We start from the raw sequence: 24,229 nt of genomic DNA on the forward strand, positions 1-24,229 counted from the left end.
GCTCAGCAGCCCCTGCAGGGCCAGGGGCTGCCCGCTTCCCATGGCAGGGGACACCTTGGTATTGGCCGTGCAAACCAGCAGTGCCAGCCTTGCAAGACCTGCGCCTGGCCCCAGGCGCCCAGCACGGCGACCTCTGTGGGCACAGGACTGCAAGCGGCACTGCCTCGGGCGAGCCTGCGCTTCGGGGACTGCAGAGGCGAGGGAGGGAGCGGCAGGGCACCGGCGGCAGCACTGCAGAGCGGCTCGGCAGCCCAGCAGTCAGGCCGCAGGGTGAGGCCAGGAGCTGGCGGCCGTTCTGGCTTCGGTGCGCCAGGATGGCAGGGTCTGTTCACTTTCAGGGCACTGGGCTCCCTGTTCCTGCTATGGAAGGTGAGGAAGCTGCCCGAGCTGTCGAAAGAGGCCTGGCCCTCCGATCTCCGGGCAGCCCCAGGCCTGTGCCAGAGTGCAGGTGCAGCATCACAGGGACAGCTCTGCCACTGCCAGCGCCCTGCCCCAGGCGGGCCAGGTGCCAAGCAGCGAGCGAGGAGCGGCAGCGCAGCCCAGAGGCAGCAAGAGGCGGCCAGCCCGGCTCCAGAGCCTGTCCTGTGCAGTGGGATCCAGTCAGCGCAGCCTGCCTGCCCAGCCCTGAAAGGGGCTGGTCCTGCCGTCGAGGCAGGTGGACCTCGCCCCCATGGCCGGGCCGGGCCGGGCCGGGCCGGGCCGGGCCCACACCAGCGGCTCCAGCACAGCCCATCAGTCAGAGCACCGGCGTGCCCCGAAAGGACAAGGCCGGGCTGCTCCTGCGCCAGACTCGCGAGGGCAGGTGTGCCAAGCTCACGTGAGCCGGGAGGTGGCGAGGAAGAGGCTTGGTGTCCTTCCTTCCACCTCACCTGCACCCCCCAGCGGGGCAGGACATGGGCCTCAGGAGGTGCGCACTGCTCCACCCCGCCTGCGCACACAAGTGGCGAACAGGGCCGGGAGCACTCGAGGCGGCCCTCACACACCTCCCGGGCAACGCCTTGCTCCAGAGCACCTGGTGAGCCTGACCCAGCCTGGGCAGTTGAGCCGGCTGAGCCGGCTGGCCGGCCAGGGCAGGCGAAGGGGAGCAGTGCCTGGCTGGAGGCCAGGCTGGACCTCGGGCGGGGGCTGGCCCCAACAGTGAGGGGCACGGCTGAATCACCCGCTCAGCCACAGGGCTGCCTCCCAGCTGTTCTGCCAGGCCGGCAGGATACGACGTGGCGTGGGCCAGGATGCACACAACTCGCGCTTGCCCGCGGGCAGCCTCGCCGAGGAACCGTCTCGTGGGTGGCGGCAGTGTGATCCATGCCTCGTACGGGCCCACATGTCCTGGGCTTGCTGCCGGCTCGCCAGCCCCCAGACATGGGCAGCTTGGCCTCTGGCCCCTAGCCCAGGCTAAGCACCCCCGGCCTGACAGTGGCCCCTTCGAGACAGGCTTTGAGTTGGTGTATTTTATTCTATTGCGTTTGATTTGCTTAAAGGCCGCCCACGAGCACCACGCACTCGGCTTTCTCCCCGTTACAGGGGAGCCCTCCTCCACATCTCTGCTGTGTTCCAGGGAGCCGCTCCTCCCCCCTCAGGAGGAGCAGGGCAGTTCTGCAGGAGATTGCCAGATGCCCCGGGCGGGCCCACTCCCGTCAGACCACGGCAAGAGGCCACCGACTTTTCAGCACGATTGTTCGGAATTCAGTATTCCAGGCTCCTCATGGCGGCGATGCTGCTAGCCAAGCGCCGCGGAAAGGACTTGGCCACCTGCTTGAACTCCTCGGGCGTGGCCTTCAGCAGGGCGACGGTGCTCTGCAGGGCCTTGGAGGGCTGGAGGCCCAGCGCGTCCATGACGTTGACCAGGTAATCTGTGGGAGAAGAGCCACCCTGAACAAGCCCTCCTTCCACGCGCCCGTGGCAGGCGAGATGCTGCAGGGGCGCTCTGGGGGCGTGCAAGCCCGGCGTGCCTTCCCCCAGCCAAGCACATGGCGGCGCGCCCAGGGCTCAGCCACCCCTCGCGCGACCCCAGTGGGGCCCTGGAGGCACATGAGGGCAGGCGCAGCGGCAGGGGGTCCACGCATCCCCCACACCGGCCTCACCGATGTCCGTGGCCAGCTGCTTGGCGGAGTGCGGGGTGAGCTCCGGGATCTGGAGGATGGCCTCGCAGTACGTCTGCATGGTGGCCCTGGCCAGGGAGCCCAGCCAGTAGTCCGCCATGTTGTCCAGTTCGGGGGGCTCCTCACCTGGGAGGGAGCAGAGGCGGCGCGTGCATGAGTGGCCCAGGGCTCCCGCCTGGGGAGGAGGGGCACAGCCACGTCCCTCTCCAGCATGCGCTTCGGGGCAGGTCCCCGCCTGGGCAGTGAGGTCAGTACCCCTCTGATCAACCGGAACCTCCCTCTTTCATGGAGGGCCCAGGACCGAGCTCCGTCCATTAGAAGGAGCAGCGACCGACTAAGCGAGCGAGCTGCAGCGCCTCTTGCCTCCTGCGCCCTCCCTCAGTCTCACACGGTGACCAAACTGGGTGCGGGATGGGGCTGCGGCAAGGGCCCAGCGGAAGGGCAAAGTTCCCGCTCCGCAGAAGCCGTGACGGAGCAGCAGCAGGGCAGGGGGAGGCAGGCAGTGCTGGGCACTCAGGCGGGCTCAGCCAGGCCTCCAGCGTCCGAGCAGCGACTGCAATGGCTTCCACAGGCCCCGGAGCACCTCCTGCCTGTTTCATAAAAACCAGAGAAGAGTGAAGTGGGAAGGGGCCATGAAGGCCATCGAGTCCACCCCCCACCCCGCTGTTGCAGGACACCAAGTCAAATCACCCCACCCAGAGGGCTGTCCAGTTTCTTTCTGAACGTCTCCAGTGTGGGAGAGCCCCCCACCTCTCCAGGCAGCTGGTTCCACGGTTGTATTGCTCTGACAATGAGGAAGCGTTTCCTGATTTTCAGCCTGAATCTGGGTTGCTGCAACTTGACTAGAATATTCCGTGTCCTACACTCAGCAAGAAGAGATCCAACTCTTCCTCCTTGTGACAGCCCTTAAGGTACTTATAGAGAGATATCCTGTCCTCCGTACCACTGCCCCCCCCATCTTCTTTTCTCAAGGCTGAACATGCCCAATTCTCCCTGTCTTTCCTCACCGGGCAGTGGTTCCAAGGCCTGGATCATTCGTGCTGCCCTCCTCTGCCACCATAGTTTTATCTGCAGTATTTCTATACCGCTAAATACTAGGAGGAAACCCTAAGAAATTTCTATGTAAATATAAAGTAACTAAATTTAAATGTAAAACATAATGTAAGAAACGAGGCAGGGCGGGGCACTGCCCCCCCCCTCGAGCAGCAGCCATGAGGGTCATTCCCTGATGCTTCCGGGAGCTGGGACTGGGCTGGTGCGCCCAAAAGGTCACCCACATTGTGAGAGGGATACCGATCGAGTCGTGTGTTGGATGAGGCGGGCAGGCCTCCCCAGAGGCGCCAAGGGAAGCCACCTGGCGGGCCGCTGAGGAAGAGAGCCGGTGCCGCCCCCACTGGGCGCTCCCCACCTTGCTCCGGAGGAAAGGGGAGCTTCCCCGCATGCAGCGCCAGCTCCAGCGCCGAGTCCTCCTGGGTCACGAAGGGTTCCAGATGGAGGGGAAGAGACATGATGTACTGGCCAATCTGGGTGGAGAGATGAGCAGCAGTGGGACGAGCACGGAATCGGCAGCCGAGGGGGGGCCAGAGGGTCCCAGCCCCGCCCAGTGCAAGACTCCCCGGCAAGCGGCCCCCGGGGACCGCCCAGCAGCCCCCGGAAAGCCTCTTGCTTGGGGAGGCCTCCGCCTCCCTGGGTCATGCAGCTCCAGCTGTGCGGAGGATTTCCACACGCTTCAGCCTCGTGCCCAAGCTGCATGTCTGGCCTTCCCGCTCCTTCCCAGCGCCCCCGAAACTGGCTGGCTGGAGATGCTGCCAGGGCAGCCCCGGGACCCGCCCCTCGGCCCATGTGCTCTCTCACGTTGCTGATGTACTCCAAGGGCGTGAGGCTGAAGGTGGGCAGGTCTTCCATGAGCATCTCGCCGCTGCTGCTGGTGCTCCAGCCCTGGGCGACATGAAGCGGAGGCTCAGCCCACAGGGCCAAAGCGGGCCTCCCCCAGACTCACAAAACCACAGGCCCTCCCAGGGAGCCCTGCCGCCCCGGCCCTCCAGCATCCCCGGCAGGATGCTCACCTCCATCTTGGCCACGAGCAAGAGCTGCTGCTTGATGCGAAGGAAGACGGAGTCGAAGGCCAGCTCATGGGCCAGCTGGTTGAGGCGCACCAGGGCTGATCGAGAGGACAAGAGCAGGTTGTGGCTGGTCCCCTTCTCCTGCGAAAAGGAGAAAGCAGGCGTCTGGAGCCGGCAGCCGGAATCTGGCCCAGGCCCTGGCTGGATTCGGCCTCCTCACACTGATTCTTGAAACTGCAGCGTGCCACCGCACGCCTCCACAGCCAGCGTGGGCAGCAGCGCTTGTGGGCGCCCACTTTCAAAGCAGGCCGCACACACTGTCGTCAGGCGAAGCACTTCGACCCTGTGGCGCCCAGTCTTCCGCGGCCTCCCTTCACCGCCTTATCTATGGTGTTTTTATCTCACCACCTGCACATTGTGTGTCTGCTTCTAGGCCCCATGTTGCTGGAACATTCCGTGCAGCGATTCCATTTGTGACATTTGTAATGCTGCATTCTATCTGTGCATCTTTGTGGGCTGGCCAGATAAATATGTGCTCAGGCAGCCAATATAAACACCACGAATAAAATAAGGGTTAGGCTTCCAGCTCGCCACCAAGGCACAGGTCTTGCAGCCATGCTGGGCTACCTGATTTCCTGGAACAGCTGCACATCCAAGCTGGCTCAACAGCCTCAGTGCGAAGCGCAGCAGGGCCCAGCGCCCACGCTGGGGCCAACAAGCCCTCTCAGAAAGGCCTCGTGCAAGAGCCACCCGGGGGCGCAAGCGAGCGGCAGGTGCTCTCCTGAGGCCACCTCCCCGCGTGTCCGTCCGTCCGTCTGTCCGTCCGCCTGTGGTCCCACCCCGGCCCCGCAGTTCACAGCTCAGCTCACGCCTTGTCCCAGGCAGGGCGCATGCGAGCCGAGCAGGAGCAGTGCTGTGCGGGGCCCGCACGCCAGCCTCGCCCGGAGCACAGAGGCTGCCGAGAGCAGCAGGTCCGCAGGAGCCCAACCACTGCCCCGGCACCGTGGCAAAACGGCCCTGGCCTGCGGTGGGGCCCGCAGCCTCGGGAGGGCATCCGAGTGCGAATGCGCCCTGGGGAAACAAGCAAGGGGGCAGGCCGAGGGAAGGCGCGTGCAGTTCAGGAGAGGAAACCCGCCAAAGCTGCAGCCCCCTCTGCTGGAAGGGCTGCTGGGGGGGGGGTCCACCTGCCACGTGGTCCCCCCTGCAGCTGATGCAGAGTGCCAGGAGGAGCCACATCCACCAAGCCGGCAGGTGCCCCACCTTGAGGTTGTAGAGCGTCTCCAGCAGGGCGGTGTACTCGGCGGGGCTCTCCCGCTGCAGGTAGTTGTACTCCTGCCAAGGGTTCTTGGCAGGACTCTGCTTCTCCAGGCTGGGCTCCTGGAGGCCGCTCAGGCTGCAGGGGCTGTACGAGTCCGACAGGTGCCTTCCCGCGGTCGAGAGGATCCTGCAGAGGGCGAGGCGGCAGCGTGGCTGGCACCTGAGTGAGCAGGGCCCTGGCCTGAGGCTGTCTCGATGGGGCCGGGCCTGGCTGGGGCAGAGCTGCCTCCTGGCGAGGCCCAGGCCCAGGCCCAGGCCCAGGCCCAGGCCCAGGCCCAGCGCGCAGCCCCTGTGCAGTGGCACAGCAAGCCCGCGGATGAGCCATGCCGCTCCCGGATCCTCCCTGCCGGCCCCGCGCGTCCCACCTGTTTGCCAGCTGCTGCTCGAAATCTCCACACTGGCGCAGGAGCTCCCCGCAGGTGGCGATGATTCTGGGGGGGAAAGGACCGGTGAGCGCCAGCAAGGGACTGGGGCTGGGCTGGGGGCCACTGCCGCCAAGCTGCCTTTCTGCAGTGGGCGTGGGGGGAGGTGGGGCACCATGCCAGCCTGCCCCGTTTCCCCTGGAATGACCCGCTGGACTGGCTTCCCGGAAGGACTGCCCAGCGCTGTAATGGAGCCCAGGAAGACTCAGCGGTTCTTTGCCTTCCCAGTAGCAGCGACTTGCACCTCAATGCCTTCTGCACTGGCCCCCTGCTCGCGGGCCCCTTCACGACAGCCTGGATTGCTCCAATTAAGCGGAGAGACAAGGCAGGCTGAGAACAGGCTCCCGCGGCACAGAGGGGTGGCGAAGAGGTCTCCCTCCAAACACCTGCTCCCGGCTCACGTGAAGCGACTCAAGTGCGGCGCGAGGAGCAACGTGGCCGCCCAGATGGCCTGGCAGGTGCTGCCCTCCGCAGGGGAGCCGTCCACCCTTCCCACACAAGAGCCTTCCTTACCGGACTGCAGTCTGGAATGCGGTCCAGTCCTCTTGGAAGAGCACCTCGGAAGTGACGTCATCCAGCCTGCACTTCTTCCTGATGGCCTGTATGGCGCTGCTGAAGTCAGCAGCGTACCTGCGGAAAGAGGCAAGGATGTGCCCCCGGGAAGCCCCTCTGGCCCCCTAAAGCCCCCTGCGCTCTTCCTGGGCCAAAAGAGCACTGAAACTTTGGAACACAGAAAGGCAAGCTCAGAGGCTTGCATATATTACCCAGACTGAACAGATGTGCATCTACAGCTTAGGAGGCACTATTAATCCTTGCCGGGGGGAAGGGAAGCTCAGCAGCCTCCACCCTTGGTGCTTCTTGGAAAGCCACTTTCTTTGCCCATGGCTACCCTTGTGGGAAGGGAGGCGTGGTGCGTGCAGAGAATCACCCCAAACCAGGCGGATTACGAGGCCACCCTGAGCACCCCCCCCCCACCGGCACAAGAGCCAGGGCTGACTTGCCAGCCAGTGGCCAAGCACTTACTTGCTGAAAAGGGCTCGCAAGGCCCTGAGGAGTCCGCCTACACCCAGCCCGTCAGTCAGCCGCAGGCAGTTGTCCACAGCCGCCAGGGCAAGGCCGAAGAGCTTGTTCACCGAGTGGCTGAGCTCCTGGACGCAGTCAATCACCTCCCCGTGCTCCTGCGCAATCACACAATGTCAGGGTCCGTGTTCCCCCACGCGCCCGGGCAGCTCTGGCCCTAGCGGCCACGGGGGGGGGGGGGGGCCTGGCACCACCCATGCCAGCACTCCCCCTCCATGGAGCCTGCCAAGAGTCTCTTGAGCACTTCCTGGCTGTTGCGAACGGTCCACGGTGAGCCCAGCACACCTCAGAAGAGAGGACCGGACCGAGTTCCCCGAAGGGCCAGCCTTCCAAAGCAAGTGAGCACAGACAGCCCCTGTGAAAATGGCCTGCAAGGCAAAGCTCCTCCAGGCAGGTGCCTCTGACTCCAGAAGCCTTGGGAGGCCTTTTGGCTTGGCTCGCATGTTACGTTGTGGGCTTAGGAGGGTATTGGACTTTTGGTGGCTTGTCTGACTGACTGAAAACAAGCCCTGTCCTGCCTTTGAACTGCCTAGTCTCTAAGAAAGCTTACGATTATGTCTGTGTGAGAGAATCAAGATAAACAAAAATATTAAAAACATCAGACAAAGCAAACTAGAAAAAAAAGCAAAATGCAAGAGCAGCTTAAATTTGACACACACGCTTCCATAAGGCAGCTGGTCCATGAGGAAAAGAACCCAAATCTGTGGTTCAGTAATACATTGGCAAGGACCGACCAAAATGCCACAAAAGTGTGCAAAGTTCTCAAGAACTCTTCATCAAGCAACAGGGCAGAACAACCGCAAGGCTCCGCAGAGGTGGCCTCTGAGCAGGAACTGCTAATTTCATCTTTGAAGGCAAAGGATCCCAGAACAGACCTTTGCTAGGCAATCGTAACACTTAAACTCGCAGAGTTTTGATACAACCTGCTTTCATCACTTTGGAAGTTCCAGAAGAGGGTTAAACATAAAAGCAAGCAAGCAAGCAACAGCCAAGGGGTCCACGGAGGGGAGGAGGGCTCACCAAAGGGACGGCGCTCATCTGAATGAGCAGGTTCTCTTCCTCCAGGGCTCCGTACTGCAGCTGGAAGGGCTTGTAGGGGCCGTAAACCGCTTCCACCAGCTCTGCCACCTTCACGGTGCTGCATTCCCCTGGAAGTACAAGAACACAGGGCTGCAGCAGCCCGGCTGCCAGGACTGCCGCGTTCTCCCACATGCCCCCCAGCCCCCGCCCGGGAACATCTACATCTCCTGACCCGGGCCAGGAGCAGCGACTGCGGCTCCCAGCTCGAAGCCACACCCTGGGAGAAGCGGCACGGCAGCCACTGCCCTCTTCCTCCAGCAGGGCCGCGCGGAGCCCCTCTGTCCATGCTCCAGTTCTTCGGAGACCCTTCCCCAAACTCCCGTCTGCTTTTTATCAACCCCTCTGCCCTAGAGAGTCCCAGCAAGCCCCGAGACGACCCGTTTCCAGCTTCTCCTGAAATGGTTTTGAGACATGGCACAAGCACGCCACACTTTGGCATAGAACACAACTGGACTTGAGTGTGTGTGTGCATGTGTGAACTGGTGCCCAGCACTCCAGCCCTGGGCTCCTCTGGCTCAGTGTTTTTAACATCCCTCATTCCTGGCACCTCGCAGCCAAGGAAAGGGCAGCTGCTGCCTGAGAGACCAGAGCGTGCGGAAGGAAGCCGAAGCCACGGAAGAAATCTCAGAGACAGCCCAGCTGCTGCACCTCTCCCCCTGCAGAAGGGGTGGGAACGGAGAGGCCGGGCTTGCTTGGCAAAGGTGCCACGCAGTGTTGACTCAGGGCAGAATCCAAAATGTTCAGCTTCATCAAACACTGTAAGAATTGTGTCAATAATGCCCTCAGCAAGTTAAACAAAATTTGGCATAAATGTTACATAACCAGTAAATACCACCTATGCAGTGCTAACAAATGATATTCCTGTAAAAACCCCGTGTACAGACAGAGCAAGAACAAACCCATGCCCTCAGGGATTTGCTGCGGCACTCTCCCAGAACCTCTCCCAGCGGACACTCACGCAAGCCGGGCCGTGTCGCAACTTCCAGGCCGCGTGCAAAGAAGACGGTGGCGTCGAACAGCCCCAGCAGCTGGCTGAGCTTGTCCTCGGGGCTGACCTGCTCCATGGCGGTGCTGAGGCAGACGGGGATCGGGGGCACCAGCGCACCGAGCACTTGGATCAGCAGCACGACCACCACCTGGTGGGGGTTCTTGAAAACCTGTGGAGGGAGAAAACGTGGGGGGCTGGTGTTAACTCTCCTGACTCCCTCTTCCAACTTCCCTTTTACGGGTCCCCTCATTTCAGAAAAGGCTCCTCTTTTGAAGCCACATGGGACTGTGTGGGAATTCAACTTAAGTGTATGTTGAACCCGATGAAGTCGCTGTTTCAACAACCTTTGCCTTGTATGAGGCCCTGGGAGAAACCACTTCAGATGAAATCTGGGGCCGCCTCCACTTTGGTTGGTTCCATGACCAGGAGTTCCAGGGCGGATGTTTGGGGCACTGAGAAACTGCAGTATAACCCTTCCTCGGTCAGAGGCCTCCTGTATTCCCTCTTCCCTTTCAAGACCACCCTGAGTATTCCGGTCTGGAGACAGCTGAAAGGCCAGAAGTTGTATGCCCCTCTGTGGAACCTGTAACCTCTGGGCCATATCCTATTGGCAGCAGGTAGAGGCTGTGAGCACATGAGCCAAAATTCTTGAGATGCCAAAATACTTGAGGCTTGTGGGCAAGGAGGGATGGCAGAATTCTCGCCCGAATTAAGATGCATTTTGGCATTTGTGTGCAGCCTGGCCAACGGCATCCCCGTGAGGTGTGGAACAGAGCAACATTCCCAGTTCCTGCATTGCTCCAAGTAGATTCAGAAACACTTGGATGTTCAACTGCAACTGGGAATCAAGGCCTCAAAAATCCTGAGAGTTCAAATATTCCAGAATGAACTTTGAGGAAGAATGGCAAGAACCCAAGTTTTACTAATGGAAAAATATGCTGGCTCCCAGCATTGTAGGAAATGAGGTATGGAAAAGTTGCCCAAATTGTATTTGCTTTCCTACTTTAAAAGGAACATTTCCTTTATTATAAACCTTGAAAGGAAACACAGAACAAGTCCATCTCATAGAATTCATTTTGTTTTGCCCTAACGCTCAAGTAGTCTGATTTTTTAAAAATAATCCTCTTCCTCTGACCTTCTTGCTCCGAGTCAGTTTTCCATAATTATAACGTTCCCACTGTGTGGGGGTCATCCTGGCAGACAGACTGCATTGTGTGTGGCAGCAGAGGGGAGGTTTTTGTCTGCCTCTCCTTCCAGGTGGGGCCCCTCGGGCTTCTGCCTCTCATGGGGGCCCCACAGCCTGACCAAAATCCGTTAACAGCAAGCCCAGGTCACGCTGCAGGAGCCTGCGAGCCAACGAGCACCAACCTGCTTCTGCCTGGAGGTGTCAGACTGCAACTGCACCCTCCCCCAGTCAACATGGTCAGGGGGCCACACAGGAGGGGGCTAGAGAGAACTTCAGTCCCACCACACCTGAAAGGCACCAGGTTGGAAAAGATGGTTGGTATCCATTTATGGATTATCAGGGAAGATTAGCTCCTAATTGTTTTGCCCCAAAGGCCCCAGTGCTCCTGGGTTTGGACATGACAGGAAAATTGATTAAAACAGGAAGCAGCTCGTGTGGCAGCACTCACCTGCAGCAGTTCCTGGGCGGGGGGGGGGCGACCCAGGTATTGCTGCTGGGTGGTATCCATCAGATCAGTGCTGCTTTCATCCCTTGCGCAGGCATGTTCCTGGCCCGCTTCCTCCCTTGAATGCATCCAGGTGCATTCTGCTTTCCCCCCATCCACCACGGACAGGAGAAAGCCTCTTCCTATATCAAAAAGCAGAGCAGAGGGAAGCTCTGAGGAGCCTCGCAGAAGCTCTTTGCAGAATGGGCTGTTTGTGGAGAATAAGAGCACATACAGAAGGCTCGTGCGAATGGGCCAGCAGGCAAGCAGCATCCCCCCAAGCAGCGCCGCCTTAGCTGATCTCCTGTTCTGTAGCAGCAAAGAGATAAAAAGCACCCTCGTGGCATTTTGGGCAAAACTGGTTTATTGCGGCTGGAGTTTTCATGGGCAACCACCAACTCCATCAGATTAGGCTGATGGGGCCTCTCACCCGTGAAGGGGAAAGCCGATGTTTATCTGTGGCGGCTGCAGGAGGCCTCCCCTGCAAGGCACCTGCAGTGAATTGCCCCTCCTGGGCTGGGAGAATCTTGGTCAGTTTGCAGCTGGACACGTCCACGCACTGGTGCTTCCTAAGGGCAGGCTTCCCAGTGTCACCTGCAATCAGATGCCACCCCAACTGTAAATGCAGCTTTGCGGAGCGACAGGCAGCTGTTTTCTTGTTTAATACAGGATGCATGAGATCAGGGCATATGAAGAGCTGTGCAAGCCGCTGCCACTGCTCCTCCTCCACGAATCTTTCCAATCAGCTTTTAAAGCTGTCCAAATCACCGCATCCCGTGGTGGCAGTTTAGCTACCTGCGGGCTGCACAGACCCCACTGGCCTTTACTTTGATGCTCCCCCCAATCTCCCCACCCACTGCCCTTTCCACCCACTCTGAGACACTGATCCAAGTCACTTTCTAGCAGCAAGAGAAGAGCAATGCATACCGGGATCACTAGGAGACACGTGTGAATGTGTAGGTAGGGGCAGAAAGGCTGTACAAACCCCGGTGTAAAACTACTCTGTATGTTATTCCACTTTTCCTGGACAGAGGGAGAACTATGGAGTGATCCAAAACAGACAGCCACCTTATTAAGGCCTTTCCTGCTTCAGAATCTCCTGCAAGCCCGGCATCTGTTGCCGTCTAAATCTCTGTGGCCATCAGAGTCAGCAACTTGCTTTTAAAAAAAGGTATCCAAGAAAGGGCCATCAAATTCCACGTATTCATTTGTTCATTCTCACTACCACCCAGCAGCTGACGCTCACTGTTCGTATGCCAAAAAGCACGCTTGCACAAAGTGAGCACAGATGCACCTCAATGGCCAGTTTTGGCAGCTCATGCATGAACCTTGCAGCTTGCAAAAACCAATATATTTTCAAGTGCTTATTATGCAAGGCAGTCTTCCCAACCTGGTGGTCTTCAGAGGCATCTAGACCACAACTCCCAGAATTTCCATCCAACAGGGCCACTGATGGGGAATTCTGGTCGTTGCAGTCCAAATGTGTCTGGAGGGCACAAGGTTGCGGAAGGCTGCTGTAGGGAGACAGCTACTTGTTTTGCAAGGAAAGTTCTCTTGGAGCTAAAAAACAGTAAAGTTGCGCAAGTTGGTTAGGAAAACCCCGGAAAGGGGGATGCATCAGAGCAGCGCAGGCCAGAGGCGAAAAGGCAGTCACCCAAAGTGTGGCAACTGCACCACACGCCCAAGAGTTGGCAGAAGAGCAGCTCTGGGGCAGCAGTGGCCACCAGAGTTACTGCCAGGCCTCCGCCTCTCCTGATGATCCGAGCTGGAGCTTCCCGTGCCCACGGCAGTTCCCTTGCCTGCCAGCCACGGACATACCTGAGAGGCCCACTGGAGCTGCGAGTGCCAGGTCTCCAGCAGCACGTCATAGAGCTCCGTCAGCTGCCGATCCAGAGGCAAGTCAGACTGGCACAGGTCCTGCCATGTGGCCATGAGCTGCACCTACGAGAGAGAAAGATGGCCGGGATCAGGCTCACTCAAGGCATTTCTGGCTCTCCCTCCGTGCAGAAGCAAAAGGACGCCATAAAGCCATGGTGGGTCAGCCCAAAGTCCATCCCGCCCTGCACTACGCACACACGGCGGCAACCCGGCTGGACACCAGAGGGGTGCCAGGCCTCCTCCCACCCAGCTCCTCAGCAGCGGTGCCTGCAGGCAGGCCACCTCTGGTCCACGAGGCAGGACACGGCCCGCAAGGCAGGTGGCCTCCTCCCTCACGAGGTCCACCTTCGTCCATCCAGATTAACAGAGAAAGCGAGGGCGAGCTCTTGCGCAAACAGAGCCAGGCAGCTTGCTTCATCACCCAATGGCCTCCACCCCAAGAGGAGCGGACCGACCATGGGACACCTTTCCCCCCGCAAGACCACATCTATCAGAGTGTGGAATCCTGCCACAAAAAATTCAGCCGTGGACCGTGTGAAATAACATCTGAGAGGCGGAGGGAGGTCAGCCATCAAAGCGCTGTTCATTTGACCAGGCAGCCTGAGACCAAATCTGCTTCACGAGGCTGTTAGGAGGAGAGATGGACTGACTGATGTGCCTGCGGGCCTTAGAAGCCACTTGAAAAATAGAACAGCCACTGCTCCAGGGATCATCGCTTGACTCGGGAAGCCCTGTGACTGCATAGCACCCCACCCCAACATCTGCTGGCGCACCACACGCGTCCCCAAGAATCCCTTGAGCCAGCAGAGAAAGCACCACCGAGCGAGGCCCCATCTTTGCTCCACCTCCAAAGAGCAAGAGGCAGCTCCCTGGCTTCCCCATCGATTTAATTAAAGTTGGTATGCTGCTCATAACCGTGTATGAAACCAACACCACCCCGGCACAGCGGCTCAGGTTCCTAAGCAGGGCTTCGCCTTGGTTGGACTGTCCCCAGGAGAAAACAAGGGGAAAGGAAAGGAGGGCAGGGGAGGGGAGGGGAGGGGATTGCACAGAAAGCACCTGCTGCCCAGGAGGCATCCCTTATCATGCCAAGATGATCTCGGACTTTGCAAAGTGGACAAAAAGGCACCTGCGTTACAATCACGAAGTGCTGCGACAGGAAGAGGCAGTGGCGGCTCTTTGAAGGCTCACACAAAAAACGCTGGGGAGGCGTGAGAAGAGGAAACATTTCTAAAGCTGCTTGTTTTGCACTGTTTCAGTGCCAGACCAGCAACTGGAGGACAGAATTGCATAGTTGCCACGCACGGACTGATTTTAATTGTGCATGATTTATTCATTTTTATTGAATTTAATGTTGGTGTTTTAGATTTTGACTCTTACTGTTTAAATTCTCAGCTGTACATTGTATATTATATTGTATCTTTATTCTGGACTGTTGCGGTTTGTGTTTGTGATGGGGTTGTTTGTTATGTTGTCGCATATTGTTGTCATTCTCGTTGTTTGTTTTGTTTTCCTGTGTTTTGTAAATCTGCCCAGAGAGTCTTCCTGGACTATTGGTTAATGCGAATTATAACTTCAATCACAAATGCACGCATGCACACACAGTTGTCGCCAGCTTGCTGTTTGGATCGGCGCAGCTCAGCACAATCATGCCGTCATCTTGACGTGCTTCTGCCGCGAAGTCCAAGCCTTCCTTAATCCAGGCAGAAGGGGCCGCATGGGGCACACCCAGCAGGCAGTTTTCCCGAACAGGCCCACCTCGGGGGGCCTTGCGCAGGAAGATGTCCCACCAGGCTGCACATTCGTTGGCGGGCACTGTCTGGAAGGCACTGTGTGTGACCTGCTACCCAGGCAACTTGGGGTTGGCCACTGCTTAGAGGGTTCCTTACATTAAGTGGCACGTAAGCGCTAGCAAAACAAGCAAGCAAAAGGCAGGGAATGGCCTGAGAAGAGCCTCCCTCCTCCTCCTCGCTTCACCCTGGCGAAGGAGGCCCGCTCGGGGCTGCCGCGAACAGGGCTGGCCTGGATCCAGTATCCAGGCCCTTCTTGTGAGCTGAGCAGCCACTGAGAGCAGCCAGGCTGTTCCAGGGGAGTGGGGGGGGGGGGATACCTTGTGGCATTTGTAGTAGTAGGCCAGAAGCTGGGGCATCCGGTCAATTTCTGTGAAGACTTTCACAAAGACTCGGGCCTGATCTAAAACACAGAGTTGTCACAGAAACAACAACGGTTAAAATATAAAACACACGTGTTTGAAAGAAAGTGATACAATGCAATTTAAAACAACCAACCAACCAACTGCACAGGGATGATGAAGCAGCCATAAAAATTTAGAACAAAGTCACAAAAATTCCTTAGAGAAAAGATAGACATTTGCCTGGTGAGGAAAGGGTAACATCACAGGTGTCAAGCAAACTTCTCTGGAGAGTTTAATCCATGAGCGGGGTGCCACCCACCAAGCTTTTGGAGGGGCTCCCAAAGGATGACCAAGTGGTCTGAGCAGGTATATATAGAAGATGTTCCTTCAGTCTCTCCAGTCTCAAATCATTTAAGGCTTTTAAGGTCAATGCCCGCACTCCGAACTTGGGAACCTGAGCTGGGAAATGGCCTGGGAATAAGCTAATCAGGTGCTTGCATTGAATGGTAATACCAGCCAGGCCTGGTTGGTAACCTGGCATTGGCTCTGAACTGAAGTTTATGAGCCATCTGCAAAGGCAGCCCCAGGTAAAGTAACTGCAGAAATCCAGGTAGGAGGTGAACAGAGTCCAGGAAACTGGCAGGGAGCAAAAAACACTCCCCTTCCTGCAAGCCACCTAACAGGAGATGCCAGGTAGAAGAAGCCTCTCTTTGGCCATGGCCTGGACAGGCAGCCACGTCAGCCTTGTGTGGCCTTCCCACAGCGAGGATGGGAACAGAGACCAACAAAGGGGCCTCTTTGCCACAGGTACCAAGCACCTGGGAAAAGCTGCGCTGAACGGCGACAGGAAGAGATGCAGCCTGCTCACCAGCGTGGTGTGACCTGACTGGGCGGGCCGAGGCTCGCTCCGAGGTGGGGCAGGGCACAGCTCCAAGCAATCCCAGCCCTGTGCTTGGCACAAGGCGGCCCCCTCCTGGTAGCTTTCCAGCGAAGCTCACAGTGATCCCAGCAGGGCTGCAGGGAGGGCTCCGCCCCAGACAGGTGCATTTCTTGTTCTGCCTCCATTTGCACAGCTCAGGGCACGATGACACACGCACGGTCAACCTCTGTCACCTAACGACTCGATCCCAATCCAGCAGTCAGCTGCCATTCACAAGGTCAGTCCTCAAGACACCAACTGGCTTTCAAGGAACACGCTCAGTTCCCCAAGGGCAAGCGCCAAGACCCGGGGCGCAGGTGGCCAGAGCCAGGCAGAGACACTGGGGCCGAGGCAACACACGCACAATGTAAGAAAACCAAGCACCACTCCAGGAGCAAGTCCACTCTAATAATGGGCAAGAGGAGGAGTAGATCCACTTTGGAATTTCATTAACTCTACCAAAAACACAATTGTATACTCCTCACTAGTCAGACCTCACCTGGAGTCCTGTGTCCAGTTCTGGGCACCAAGATCTAAGAAAGATGCAGGAAAATTAGAAAGGATCCAGAGGAGGGCAACAAAAGTGATCCAGGGTTTGGAAACACTGCCCTGTGAGAAGAGACTGAGAGAACTGGGCACGTTCAGCCTTGAGAAAAGAAGACTGAGGGGGGACATGAGATCCCTCTGTAAGGACCTCACAGGCTGTCACAAAAAGGAAGGTCAAGATCTCTTCTCTCTGATACCAGAGTGTGGGACAAGGAATAATCAATTCAAGCTGTAACAACCTGGATTTGGGCTAGATATCAGCAGAAGTTTCCTCAGTGTCAGAGCAATGTGTGTCAGTATCAGCTGCCTAGAGAGGTGGTGGGCTTTCCCACACTAGAGACATTCAAGGCAAAACTGGGCAGCCACCTGAGTGGGATGGTGTAACTTGGTGTCCTGCAACAGCAGGGGCTTGGACCTGATGGTCTTCACTGCCCCTTCCAACTCTACTCTTCTATGATTCTAAGATTCTAAGTTATACAAAATGTGTTTAACAGTGAGTAAACTTAAGACTTGAAAAGAAATTAAATCTTGCATATATTACAATTCTTGCATTCACACCCAAACCCACTGAACATGGGTTTTCATTTAAGCATATCTAGAAATGTTACCTCCTTCATGGATCACTGCCTTGTTCTGGCGAAGGGGCTGGCATAGCTCAATGAAGCTATGCCCAAGACGGACAGGTCATAGCACAGAGCTCTGACAAAATGTGATCCACTGGAGAAGGAAATGGCAACCCACTCCAGTATCTTTGCCATGAAAGCCCCATGGACAGTACCAAAAGGCAAAAAGATATGACGCCGGAAGACGAGTCCCTCAGGTCGGAAGGTGCCCAATATGCTACTGGGGAAGAGCAGAGGGCTAGTACTAGTAGTGCCAGAAAGAATGAAGCGACTGGGTCAAAGCTGAAAGGACACTCAGTTGCTGATGTATCTGGTGGTGAAAGGAGAGTCCGATGCTGCAAAGATCTATACTCCATAGGAACCTGGAATGTAACATCCATGAATCAAGGCAAGCTGGATGTGGTCAAACAAGAGATGGCAAGATTGAACATCGACATCTTAGGAATCAGTGAACTAAAATGGACAGAAATGGGTGAATTTAATTCAGATGACCATCAGGTATACTACTGCGGGCAAGAATCCCTCAGAAGAAATGGAGTAGCCTTCATAGTCAATAAAAGAGTAGGAAAAGCAGTACTGGGATACAATCTCCAAAATGACAGAATGATCTCAGTTCGCATCCAAGGCAAACCATTCAACATCACAGTAGTCCAAGTCTATGCCCCAACCACTGGTGCTGAAGAGGCAGAAGTTGACCAGTTCTGTGAAGGCCTACTACACCTTCTAGAATTAACACCCAAAAAAAGATGTCCTTATCATCATGGGGGATTGGAATGCTAAAGTAGGAAGCCAAAAGATAACCGGAATAACAGGCAAGTTTGGCCTTGGAGTACAAAATGAAGCAGGGCACAGGCTGGTAGAATTTTGTCAAGAGAATACGATGGTCATAGCAAACATGCTTTTCCAACAACCCAAGAGATGACTCTACACATGGACATCACCAGACAGTCAAGACAGAAATCAGATGGACTATGTGCTCTGCAGCCAAAGATGGAGAAGCTGTCAGTAAAAACTAGACCAGGAGCTGACTGTGGTTCAGATCATGAGCTTCTGGTTGCAAAATTTAGGCTTAAGTTGAAGAATGTAGGGAAAAGCACTATGCCACTCAGGTATGACCTAAATCATATCCCTGATGAATATACAGTAGAGGTGACAAATTAGACAAAGGAATTAGATCTGACAGACAGAGTGCCTGAAGAACTATGGACGGAGGTTTGCAACATTGTACAAGAGGCAGCAACTAAAACCATCCCAAAGAAAAAGAAATGCAAGAAAGCAAAATGGCTGTCTGAGGAAGCTTTACAAATAGCTGAGGAAAGAAGGGAAGTGAAAGGCAAGGGAGAAAGGGAAACATACACCCAACTGAATGCAGAATTCCAGAGAATAGCTAGAAGAGATAAGAATGCCTTCTTCAATGAACACTGCAAAGAAATAGAAGAAAACAATAGAATAGGGAGGACCAAAGATCTCTTCAAGAAAATTGGAGATAAAAAGGGAACATTTCATGCAAAGATGGGCATGATAAAGGACCAAAATGGCAGGGACCTAACAGAGGCAGAAGAGATTAAGAAGAGGTGGCAAGATTACACAGAAGAACTATACAAGAAGGAGCTGAACATCCCTGATAACCACGATGGGGTGGTCACTGACCTCGAGCCAGACGTCCTGGAATGTGAAGTCAAAGGGCCTTAGGAAGTCTGAGCAACAACAAAGCTAGTGGAGGCGACAGTATTCCAGCTGAGCAATGCAAAATCCTAAAAGACGATGCAGTTAAAGTGCTACACTCAATATGCCAACGAATTTGGAAAACTCAGTAGTGGCCACAGGATTGGAAAAGGTCAGTTTACATTCCGATTCCAAAGAAGGGCAATGCCAAAGAATGTTCAAACTACCACACCATTGCACTCATTTCACATGCTAGCAAAGTTATGCTCAAAATCCTACAAGCTAGGCTCCAGCAGTACGTGGACTGAGACCTAACAGAAGTAGAGACAGGATTTCAAAGAGGGAGAGCTAAAGCTAAAGCCTTTGATTGTGTGGATCACAACAAATTGTTGCAAGTTCTTAAAGAGATGGGAGTACCAGACCATCTTATTTGTCTTTTGAAAAACCTATATGCGGGTCAAGAAGCAACAGTGAGAACTGGACATGGAACCACTGATTGGTTCAAAATTGAGAAAGGAGTTTGGCAAGGCTGTATACTGTCGCCCTGCCTATTTAACTTATATGCAGAGCACATCATGAGAAAGGCGGGGCTAGATGAATCTCCAGTTGGAATTAAGATTGCTGGGAGAAATATCAACCACCTCAGATATGCAGATGATAGCACTCTCATGGCAGAAAGTGAAGAGGAACTAAAGAGCCTCTTGATGCAGGTGAAGGAAGAGAGTGTAAAAGTTGGCTTGAAACTCAACATTAAGAAAACTAAGATCATGGCATCCATTCCTCTCACTTCCTGGCAAATAGATGGGGAAGAAATGGAGGTAGCGACAGATTTTATTTTCCTGGGCTCCAAGATCACCGCAGATGGGGACTGCAGCCAAGAAATTAAAAGACGCTTGCTCCTGGGGAGGAAAGCTATGGCAAATCTAGACAGCATACTAAAAAGCAGAGACATCACCCTGCCAACAAAAGTGCGTATAGTCAAGGCGATGGTTTTCCCAGTTGCAATGTATGGCTGTGAAAATTGGACCATAAGGAAGGCTGAGCGCAAAAGGATTGAGGCCTTTGAATTGTGGTGCTGGAGGAGACTCCTGAGAGTCCCCTGGACCGCAAGGCGATCAAACCGGTCAGTCCTAGAGGAGATCACCCTGACTGCTCTTTAGAAGGCCAGATACTGAAGATGAAATTCAAATACTTTGGCCACCTAATAAGAAGGAAGGACTCCCTGGAGAAGGGCCTAATGCTGGGAACAATGGAAGGCAAAAGGAGAAGGGGCGGCAGAGAATGAGGCGGCTGGATGGAGTCACTGAAGCAGTCGATGTGAGCTTGGGTGGACTCCGGGGAAAGGTGGAGGACAGGAAGGCCTGGAGGAGTGTTGTCCATGGGGTCGCGATGGGTCGGGCACGACTTTGCGACTAACAACAACAACAACAAGAAATGTTACATCTTTGCATTGCTGTGTAGGTGCCATGCGATGCATCAGGCCAGCCTTTAAAAGTTCAGTGTTGATAACCTAAAAAATCTTAGAAGTCCAGAAGCTCCCCAGGTCTACCAAAGCAGCCCCTCCCTGATTCCAGCTACACACCAATCTCTTTAGTGGTTCAAGGGGCCCTTTTTCTGTAAAGACCTGCCAAATGCACAGACTTAAAGCCTATCAGACACAAGGAAGACCTCTCTTCTCGTTGAGGCTTGCTTAAGCTTTCCAACGAGAAATGGGCTTTCTTCAGCACAACTCTGAACTGGGGCAGTGGCTGAGTACTTTAACCAAGCTTCAATCTTCTGGATGATGAGGGACAATACTCCAAAACAAGGAAATGTTTAAAGGTATTAATAAGAACAATGATCAACATCCTCCAAGAAGCTGCCTGCTCCACAGTCCCTGGCCAGCTTCAGGGTGGGATCGGCCAGAAGCCGCCCCAGCCTCCCCAGCGCCTTTGCCAAGGGGTGGCCATGGAGGCAGATTCCTACTCACCAAGGGACTGGGTGCTGAAGGCAGACACAATCTGCGGGCTGGCCAGGGCCTCCAGCCGGTTCTTGAGGGCCTCCAAGTGCACACACTTTTCTGAGTAGTCTGGCGTGTCCACCAGCACAGCCAGGCTGGTCTGCATGCTTGTCAGCTTGGCTGAGATCACAGAGACATCCTGAGCAAGGGAACAGCTGTGTTAGCATCACGGCCTGGGAGGAACAGGCTGCACACACGCCCTGCCAAGGCCCCTGTTCACCCCCGCCCTCCTCCTGTGGGATGCTCAGAACCCTCTTCGAGTCCCAATTTACTTTGAAGGAAGAGAAGCCACAACAGAAGGTGCCTTAAAAACACAAAGAAATGTGTACATTTCCAGGCTGAGAGTACGTCAGGAGGAATCACAGCCAGAAGAGGCAAAATCAGCGCCTGGCCCCAAAGCAAGCAAACCCCAAACATGTACAAGACACTTCTGCCGAAGTGGAATCTACACAAAAATTACCAGGGGAGAATTACAAGGCCATCCAGATCACACAGGCCACCATGACGACTGCTTGGCATGCTGTGAGCGCTACACTCCTCTTCAGCGTTTGGCTTAAGTGGACACTTTTTACAGCTGAAGCTTGAACACCTCTTGCTTTCCCAGCAACGACACCTGCTGATCAGAGTCCCTCCCATGGCTCCCTGCTCCTGTTCCGGCGCTATTGTTCGGTGCGGCCCATTTCAGCACTGCACACAGCCAAGCCCAGCACCCTTATTCTTATGCCCCCATGCCCGCAGGTCACCTTGAGCTGCTGCAAACCTCTCTCAGTCCCACCAAGCTGGTGAGAGCTGGTGTCAACCCTGCTGACAAGAGCGCTGCAACTGGGGAGCTGCTTCTGCCACACATGGTGCACTAATCGAGCTGTGGGACAGTGTGCCCAAACTGGAATGGGGCTGCAGGAGCCGTAGGCTGGCATCCCCCACCCTGAGGAACCCGAGACAGGAGACCCATGGAGAGCAGGTGGAACCCCCAGACTCTTAATGGCTAGTTTACGTCAGACATCATGGCACAGCCTCTGGGAAAAGAAAACCCACCTCTTTGCTCACTGCATGGCTCATTTGTTCTACAGGAAGCTCATTTGTCTGCAGCCAGAGAGACGGATACCTGGGTTTTAAAGGTCTCCTCAATGTCAGCGCTGAGAGTGCTCCATTTGTCGGCCTCCTGGAGCGAGTCAGCAGCCAGCTGCATCCTGGACTTCACATGATCCAGCTGGACCAAGACCTGGCAGAGAGCACATTGCAAGCCACAAGCTGCCTCCATCATCCACCGTGAACCTATGATCTGGGATCTCCATGTGGAAGGGCAGCTTTTCACTCAACCATATAAAATCCTTGACAAACTTTAGCTCTTTTCAGACTGCTGGCGGTAAAACATCTTTCACCAGAAACCGTATATTCAGTGGCAAAGTGCTGCATTGCGCATTTTATTTCTCCGCCACCCAGTAACTCTGGGAGTTTTGGTGCTCCCCTCTTTTCCACTAGCCTGCTTTTAAATACGTGCTAAGGTAAAGGCCAGTTGAACCAAATTACTACACGTAAGTAACCCAGCTTTGTTCTTTTTGCTGCTTAAGGTTCTGATTGGCTTTGGGTCCAAAAGATTCCAGTATCTTTTCTGGTTTCTTTTCCAGCCTGAGGGACAAGGCACGGGAGTTTGGTCAGGCTTTTCACCCTGCTTAGGTCCGATCTGGCATTTCTGCTGCTCCAGAGGGGTGCTGCCACTGCTGCCACATGCCTTGTGATTCTGCATGTCTGAACACAGCCAGGACTGGCCATTGTCTTGGGCTCCAGACCCCAGCTCAGGAGCAGAGCTGGCTCAGGGGTGGCGCGAGGGGCATTTGCCTCAGGCTATCTTAGGAAGGACCATGTCCTTGCACCTGCTCACATAACAGAACAAAATACCTGCATCGACTGAGCCGTGTCCTGCTCCAACTTCTTAATATCTTCCCTGACCAGGACCATTTGCTCCTTCAGGAAAGTTGCCTCCTGCTTTAAGGCTTCCACCTCCCGCAGAACTCTGGGCATGCTCTGGAGTGCCTGGTGACTAGTCTCTGCAGGAAGGAAAACAATCATTGGGGCAGTGATCCCAGAATGCGCTGAAGCCACATAGTGACCTTCTGTGGCATCACGGAGGCCCAGCTGCTGGGGTGGGGGGGGAGGCTTTGCCTCCTCCACGTCCCATGTCGAACCCTGAGCTGGCCCTCAAGGATTCCTCAGGAAGCCAGCCACAGGCCTGGAAAAGCACACCAAGCTTGCAGCAGGGCCTCCAAGCTTGGGACACCCTCCTACCCAAACCTTGCAGCTGGTGTGGAAAGAACCCTGCACCTCTGATGTCCCTCGAGCCACCCAGGCAGGTGAGTCTGTGGGGCATTTGGCAGGACAGGGAGGGCAAGAGAAACGTGGTGTGCCTGGAGCCATGACACTTCCACAGCCAAAATCAGCCAGACATCTACATGGTAGCTAGGCTTTGAGAGCTTGTAAGAAGGCCTCAGGCAAGCTGGAAGGGTTCAGAGGGCAGCAAGGCTGACCTGGTGTCGTGCCTTACAGCTTGACAGAGGCGTTGGCTCGTGAGAGAGGGCCGGAAGCTCACAGTGAGAGTCAGGCACTGGAACAAGGGGATTTATACTTGGTGCTCAGGGCACTCTGAGTCGGGCTGCAGAGGGGCCGTTTGGGCCCTGGGCACCAAGTACAAATCCCCTTGTTCCCATGCCTGACTCTCACTGTGAGCTTCCGGCCCTCTCTTGCCTTAAGGCACGACACCTGGGGATCGGACACAAAGCTCTGTGCGGAGAAATGGAAAGAACGGGGCATGTTTCGTCTGGAGAAAAGAAGACAGGGGAGATAGGACAGTGCTCTCCGAGTGCTTCCAAGGCTGCCAGGAAGAGGAAAGACAAGGCCTCTTGATCGTCTCAGAGTGCAAGACATGGAATAATGGGCTCAAGTTCCACAGAGGCCCCTCGGCTTAACCCATTCCAGGACTCTGGTCATGACCCAAATTGGTCGTGAGCCAAATCAAAGTTCCCCATAAGAGTCAATGTAAATAAGGCTAATCCATTCTGTAACTATTTGTTTTTAAATCAGAAAAATGTGAAGCAAAGTGATGAAGAACAACAAACATCCTGGCCATCTCCCCCCCTCCCACCCCAAGCACGAGCGCAGGCATCTCCCCACCCCTCCAGCATGACTGCGATCGCGCCTGTCATCATGCGAGACGGGTGAAAATGCGGGCGTGCGGGGGGGGAGACAGGCGCAATCGTGCTGGTGTGGGGAGATGGCCGAGGTTGTGGTTGCATTCGTGCAGGAAAGACGGGTGCAATCACAGGCGCGCTCATGCAGGAAAGCTGGGCGCTATCTTGGCCATCTCCTCCCCGCCCCCAGCATGATCGCAGCCATCTCCCCACTCGGCGGGTGGGGGGGGGGATGGCTGCTATCGTAGTCGCCACCCAATGCAGAGTTCACGACCTGAGTCAAAATTTTTATGAAGTTTTTGTTCACGACCTGATTTGGTCGTGAACTGAGGCGCTCGTGAACCGAGGTACCATTGTATCGGGAAAAATGCCCTGGCCGTCAGAGCAGTCTGACAATGGAAGCCATGAGCTGGGGAGGTGGCGGGCTCTCCCACCCTGTGGGACTGGACTCCATGGATGGCTGCATAAACTAACCCCTGCCGTTCAAGACCAGTCAGAATTTACACGCCCTGCACAAAGCAGCTGTTTCCACCCACTTGAGGAGCATGTGGCCCAGGCAAG

The 24,229-nt window shown here is 55.6% G+C and overlaps 1 protein-coding gene across 2 annotated transcripts; it reads right to left on the reverse strand.

Annotated features, from left to right (window-relative positions):
* Positions 1-1,433: 1,433 nt before the first annotated feature.
* On the reverse strand, positions 1,434-22,532 carry COG7 (component of oligomeric golgi complex 7). 2 transcript variants are annotated; one of them, XM_044452542.1, is made up of 16 exons: positions 22,383-22,532; positions 21,589-21,705; positions 20,454-20,622; positions 14,708-14,790; positions 12,538-12,660; positions 9,020-9,218; positions 8,002-8,129; positions 6,925-7,079; positions 6,415-6,531; positions 5,845-5,910; positions 5,423-5,606; positions 4,166-4,303; positions 3,954-4,037; positions 3,508-3,622; positions 2,082-2,225; positions 1,434-1,850 (listed from the first exon to the last, which is right to left on the reverse strand). In XM_044452542.1, the coding sequence occupies exons 1-16, from the start codon at positions 22,503-22,505 to the stop codon at positions 1,684-1,686; spliced, it is 2,112 nt and encodes a 703-aa protein (XP_044308477.1). In that variant the 5' UTR covers positions 22,506-22,532; the 3' UTR covers positions 1,434-1,683. The 2 variants fall into 2 exon arrangements, with proteins under 2 accessions (XP_044308477.1, XP_044308478.1); XM_044452543.1 differs by lacking the exons at positions 21,589-21,705; positions 22,383-22,532 and adding an exon at positions 21,519-21,577.
* Positions 22,533-24,229: the final 1,697 nt, after the last annotated feature.

The sequence above is a fragment of the Varanus komodoensis genome, unplaced genomic scaffold, assembly GCF_004798865.1.
Source record: "Varanus komodoensis strain SLA01 unplaced genomic scaffold, ASM479886v1 scaffold73, whole genome shotgun sequence".
Lineage (NCBI taxonomy): Eukaryota > Metazoa > Chordata > Lepidosauria > Squamata > Varanidae > Varanus > Varanus komodoensis.

What these genes read in the sequence shown, in the direction of transcription:
- COG7 (XM_044452542.1), bottom strand. Translation starts at nt 22,505, where the DNA reads ATGCCCAGAGTTCTGCGGGAGGTGGAAGCCTTAAAGCAGGAGGCAACT. An exon ending in AGCTCCAGTGGGCCTCTCAG is followed by an intron (nt 9,219 to 12,537) that starts GTATGTCCGTGG and finishes CTCCCTCCACAG; the next exon opens with GTTTTCAAGAACCCCCACCA. An exon ending in TGCGACACGGCCCGGCTTGC is followed by an intron (nt 8,130 to 9,019) that starts GTGAGTGTCCGC and finishes TTGTACTTCCAG; the next exon opens with GGGAATGCAGCACCGTGAAG.